Source organism: Alligator sinensis, unplaced genomic scaffold, assembly GCF_000455745.1.
Source record: "Alligator sinensis unplaced genomic scaffold, ASM45574v1 scaffold188_1, whole genome shotgun sequence".
In the NCBI taxonomy this organism is placed as follows: Eukaryota; Metazoa; Chordata; order Crocodylia; family Alligatoridae; genus Alligator; species Alligator sinensis.
The window spans coordinates 1,025,516-1,031,781 of NW_005841903.1; the positions used below are offsets into that span (position 1 = coordinate 1,025,516).

General features: G+C 45.2%; 1 protein-coding gene across 1 annotated transcript in view; it reads right to left on the bottom strand.

Annotated features, from left to right (window-relative positions):
- ANXA11 (annexin A11) overlaps positions 1 to 6,266 on the bottom strand; it is a 50,616-nt gene that overhangs the window by 798 nt on the left and 43,552 nt on the right. Inside the window, 1 exon segment of the mRNA XM_006018482.2 lies at positions 1,945 to 2,067. Within this exon segment, the coding sequence (XP_006018544.2) occupies positions 1,945 to 2,067 (123 nt within the window).

The following is a 6,266-nucleotide window of genomic DNA, read 5'->3' on the forward strand; positions in this document are numbered from 1 at the left end:
AACACCTTTTCTTTTCCCCCTTAAAGAAGAGAGAAGATGCAATGTAAAGATCACAAGGATTAGATCTGCTTTAAGGAGCCCAAAGAAATCTAACTATGAAAATGGAATGAGAATTGCTCATTAGTACTCTGCATTTGAAGTTCAAATCACAGCTGATAAGGAACTGACTTCAACCTTAGTACAGGTCCATAGAAAGCTCCATTCTCTCTAGGTCTGACTGATAAAGATCCTTTGGAAATGTATGTCTTCAGAAAATTAGAATTTGGATTCAAGAAATTTTCCAAATAACAGGTGCCAAACCTCCCTTAAGATGAAGACTACATGCAGCATGTACAGAAATACAAAAAAAAAAAAGTCAAATAAAGAAGCTTGATTTTTTTTCTTTTCATTATTTTCTCTGATGTTTTCATAGGGGCAGACCGAGAGTCACTGCCTACTATCGTATCATGACTGAAGTAAGGAATCTGACACTAATGTTTCTATCGTGATTTTTTTCTCACCAAACACATTTTTTTCATTTTAGGGCATGCTGCAGGTAAAAAATAAGGAAAGGAGTGAGTCTGTAGATTTGACTAAGTGGGAGGGGACAACATACAATAGCTAAATAAGAGCTAATCACAAAAGTTATGCTGTTGAAAATATTTTGTCCTAGGAAGCTGCCAAATAACTTAATAACTGACAGCGCTTGACAACCCTTTCACAGGGCTAGGGCAGCTACAATCTATTTTAGTATTATGGTTGGCAACTATTTTGTTTGGATTGATAACTAAGGTTTGGCCAGAATAAATTTTATAATTTACTTCAGTGTACAAGTACAAGCCCCTATGTGTAGGCTGAAAGCATAACCATATCTGCAACATGTTAAATGACAGAAGCTTATAGGAAGTATCTTTACATACCTTGTGACAGCTGAGGGCTGTTACACATTAAAGGGGGTAAGAATTAGAACTTAATCCTGTTCTCAAGTAAATTTTCATCTATGCCTGAACATGTATGTGATTTATAGTGTGTGTGTGTGTGTGTGTGTGTGTGTGTGTGTGTGTGTGTGAACCCACGTGCATTTCACACTGTGCTCTGTCATGTTATTAACAATACAGGCTAATAACCTGAACTGCCATGTCCCTATCTCTGACCTGCAAGGATATTCAATATTTATTAACATTGGCCATTCCTACCACCATGTAAAAACTGTTTTTAAGAATCAAGCACAAATATTGCCTCTCATTTATTTAGGTTTACGCATTAAAGGAAAAGCATCCATACCCAAGATAGAGAGTCTGCATGAGCATCAGCTAAGGAGAAAATAATTATTCTGTATAGTCCCTGGGCAAAGTATGCAGCTGCCAAACATTTGCTTTAGCTGTTACTACAGCCCAAGACACCATAGAACTGGGGAAAGGGGTGCCTGTCTGTCACCTGTCATTAAATGTACACCAATGAATTTGCTAGCTGATCAAATCTAGCCTACTTGCTAAACAACATCTGTGGAGAGGATGCTCAAGCCTACTCTGTCAGGTACTTAACCTGCATTACCATAATATTTGAGCATCTCAAATCTCACAATATCACACTCGTGAAGTAGGACAGTAACATTACCCCTGTTTTACATATGGAAAACAAAATACGTAGAGTCTAAGCAATATGTACAAGCTGCATGAGGAGTGTGGCAGACAGGGGATTTTCAGGTCTCCCAAATCCTACCTTAGTTCTCTAACTAGTGGTCCATCCTTCCTGTCCTTGATGACCATAAGACCTTTTTCTACTCTTCTGCAAGCAGCTCCACACACAACCAAATAGCAGCTGTTCCACACTACTTGGGAACATGGATAGCAGCAGGCAGCATTGTCAGCTACACTCACTGCATCTTTCACTAGAGCTGTGGGGTGATATTCTATGGCCCAAACAAGAATTAATGGGAGGAAAACCCAAACTCTAAAGCCTTACTGTAATGTCCGTGTAGAGAGATTTTCCATACATCCGCTTGTATTCTGCACGTATATCCAGCAGGTCAACCTCGCTGCGTGAAACCATGATTCGAATTAGAGTCCTGTCTTTTGTTCCTGCTCCCTGTAGAGAAACCAGTATATTGTGTTAATAAAAAATGCTAACTCCCAACAATTAACTAGACAGAAAAGTCTTTCCCCAAGTTGCACCAGCACAACTCGTTAAAGTCTATGGGACTGAACCAATGTAATACACAACAAAATTTGCTTTAAATCGGGCTTAGAGACTTAAGGGTATATATTTACATAGTGAAATGAAGCACCATGTAAAGAGACCCATGTTAGCTGACAGGGTATGTCCAAAAGCATTGATATATTACACAACACTGAAGTGCCAGCAAAGATACCATATTAGCCCAGAAGCAATATAGCTACATACACAGGGTGCTCCACCCAAATTAAATTTGTCTTGTTCATCTTGGTCTTTTGTATAAACAATAAATACAATTGCAGTTTTGGGCAGATCCTTATTTTAGACACATTCTGGCTCTGAGAATGTTAAACAGAAGTGCAACATAGCATGAAAAAGGGCAAGGCACCTGCAGTTTTGCAGGCAACCATTCTTAGTTGAACTTCAACATCATGCAAGCGCTTTGGTAAAATACAATTTTGCTAGACAGGCAGTAGGTTAGCAGACACTCTCCTGCTCCCAAGTGAACTGTGGTAAAACACACTCCAGGACACAACCAAAGTAATTACAGTATGTGGTTACATGCATTGCCATATTTATGACTATAAGGGGGAAAAAAAAACAAACAAATAAAACAAAAACATAAGCAAATGCATGCAGCAAAAGAACAAAAACAAAAAATCCCCCATACAACTTCAGTAACACTTTTTGTAAAGAACCACCAGAAATATATTGCTTTACAGTAAGTCTATCCTAGTGTTTTCAGGCCCATCTGAGCCTGGCAACACCATTAATAGCCTGTACTGGGTTGAATTTAATCTTTAATGCTGGGTAAATTAGTTTTATTCTATCCTTTCATAGTAACTGAACAAATCCAATTATATTACCATGGTTATATAATGACAACGATAATGATTAGGGCTGTGCGAAACAACTATGTCTTATTTCAGCTTTGGATTTGGCTGTTTCGGAGGACAGCGATTCATTCAGTATTTCAGATCACTGTTCTGTTTCGATTCGGCTGAATCCATTTCAGAGTTTAGACACTGTTTTGGTGATTTGGTCATAGGCTATAATGGGGAAATCACTAAAATGCCTATAATTTTGTCATTTCTTGCCTGGTTCGGATGAAAATTGCAGGGATGGTAGTCACTTCTGAGGGCACGAAGCCTGTCATGTTTCAAGGAGATAAGTGCAGGGGTTTCTGTGACACTGCACCGCAAATTGTTCAAAGCAAAACTCGTGACATGCGACTGTGTGTGTTAAAGGTGCAGGGGGATTAAACCAGCAGGGATGGTAGCCTGTAACAGGGGGCCTTCCCAGTGCTCATTAGATCTCTGCCTGCCCACCTGTTTCTGGGCCAATCACCTGCCCCTCTTTTTCCTGCTACACCTTGGTGGAAAACTGATTCAAATGTTTCCCAGATGGCAGGCTGCCCATATAGGTGTGTAGGGGTGACATCCATTCCGCAGCTCTGTACCTCCCCTTACACTACAGCCCATGCCTCACAGATTGCATCCTTCACCCCCTCCAGCTGTGGTCCCCTCTCTGGGACCTTTGGCTCCTCCTTAGGCCCTGGCCCTGCCTTTAGGCTAGCTGGAATCCTGAGTCTCTTGCTCGGGGCATTCCTCGTGGTGGGCCCCTGGCCCTTCGACCCCCCTTTGGGTCTTGGCCCCAGCATGGACCAGACAAAGGTACCTCTGATATCTTTTACTAGACCAACTGAATAGATGGAGAAATATACCTTAGCAAGTTTTCGGGTTTAAAAACCCTTCATCAGGCTGAGAAAGCATGTAGTTGGTGTGTGTGTGTGTGTGTGTGTGTGTGTGTGTGTGTGTGTGTGTGTGTGTGTGTATGCGCGCGCGCGCATGCGTGCTCTTCCTGGATGAAATGAATAGTGAAGAAGCCACAGGCTGGGATGCAATGCAAGCAAGAAAGCCAGTCAGGGAAAATGGAAATGGAGGCACTAGGGAGTGAGGAATATGCTGGGGGGGGGGGGAAAGGGGGATGTAGCAGGTAAAAGTGGAGCGGTACCCAGGGAATTAGATGTCCGACAGGTTGTAGTTTGTCAGAATTCCAGTGTCTATACTGAGTCCATGAATTTCTGTACCTCGGAGGTTGATGAAGAGCAATTCATAGGCTCATCTGTGAAAAATGGGTTGTAAATTCACTTTGAGGATCAGGCCTGAGAGATTGGAGACAGGTAGTTGAGTGTTCTTGTCTTTGATAGATTTTTGGTGCACGCTCATTCTGGTGTGCACTTGATGCTTGTCAAGAATACCCAGCTATCTGTGACAGCACATTTTTCACAAGAAAGTCACTCTGTCTCCAGTCTCTCAGGCCTCATCCTCAAAGGGCAATTAGAAACCACGTTTCACAGATGAGCCTACCAACTTCATTTCATCAGCCTCCTAGATACAGAAACTCACAGCTACAATATAGACATTGGATTTATAACACACTATAGCCTGACCAATATCTGACTCCCCAGGTACCTCTCCACTTTTACCTGCTACATTCCCCTTCCCCTCCCTGCCCCCCAATTGCATGCCAGCCTCTGGCTTCTTCACTATTCATTCCATACAGGAAGAGCAGGGGGTCTTCCCAGTGTGGGTGAAATCTCGGACCGCCCACCTGTTTCTGGGCCAATTATCTGCCCCTCTTTCGCCTGCCATACCTTGATGGAAAACCGATTCAGATGTTTCCCAGGAAGAAGGCTGCCCATTTTGGACCTGATTTCTAGCGGTAACATGCATCTGTTGTGCAGCTCCATACCTCCCCTAACACTGCAGCCCATGCTTCACAGATGGCATCCCAGGCAGCTAAGATCACCTGAAGCCTCACAACTCCACTCCAACCAGCAAGTCTCAGGCCTCTCAAAGATCTCACAGGTCTGGGCTGCCCCTAGCCAGGACTGTGGTATGGTGGCTAGAGGTTATAAGGCGCCTCCTACCTGCCTTTCACCAAGGAGGTTTGCAGTCCTGGCATTTCTTGGGGGCTGCCATGCCACCAGCAGTTCCACCAGGCCTCTCGCCCCTGGTAGGGTGAAGTTTTAGGTCATGCCCAGGACCTGGGTCCTCCTCCTTTCCCACAGCCCCAGCTCATACCTCCAAGTTCATCCTGGCACGGGAGCTCAGCAGGGACATGTTCTTCCCCTGCTGGCTGGTGATTCAGTGTGTGCCCCCTCCAGCTCTGAGAGCAGGGCATTAAATGGTTTAAATAAATAAATAAATAATAAAAAGGAAATAGGTGCGGACAGAGTGAGGAGGGTGGCACTCACTCCGTCTGCACATGAAGCTGGGGAACCGCAGCAGCGGAAGGTTCACCTTGAGGAACTCCAGCTGCTCCACCAAGGAGGTGCGGTAGAGTATCACAATATCCCCAGCAATGCTGAACAGCTTCTCACTTGGAACATTGGTTGGTGGACAGGACAGGTGTTCCCGGGCAACCGTGGCTAGATCCTGCCACATCTGGCTATGGTTTGCCCAATAGGCCAAGTGGTCACAGAGCAGCGGCTCCACGTCCTTGGTGAGATAGGTAACCACCAAGGCCTCAGCGCTACCTGCCTGATGCTGGGGTCTGGTGCCTCTGGACTCCAACATGGAAGCCATGCCCTTGGCCCACATTGGCAGCACCTGTGGTGGAGGACACTGGCTGGTGGATGGAGTGCTGGAAAGGGACAGTGGACCCCCTCCTCCACATCCCCTTGCCTCTGCCCTTCTGCCTCCCTGACCCTGTACACCAGCACCTCCATCCAGTGATCAAGGGTTTTGCTGGTGCACACTCTCTTTCACACTCGGGTTGCACATGGCCGCCAGCACAGGGACCGTAATGGACCTCAATGAATACAGCCATTTCTTGATGCCCTCCTTCAACCACTTCACCAGTGCCTGCACCTCTGGTGACAGCGGCTTGCCCCAGCCAGGAACATTGATCCCCTGGAACTTCTCCATTTAATTCTGAAGCTCCCTCACTACAGGGATCACCTGGCTAAGGAGGGCATTGCCAGCTCTGATTGTATCGGTAGCCTCGAGGAATGGCTTGAGGACTACTAAGATCTGGGAGATGGTATCCCACTCAACTCTGTTAAGGGGGCCTGTCGCAGGGCACTTTAGACGCCCGGCTCCTATGAG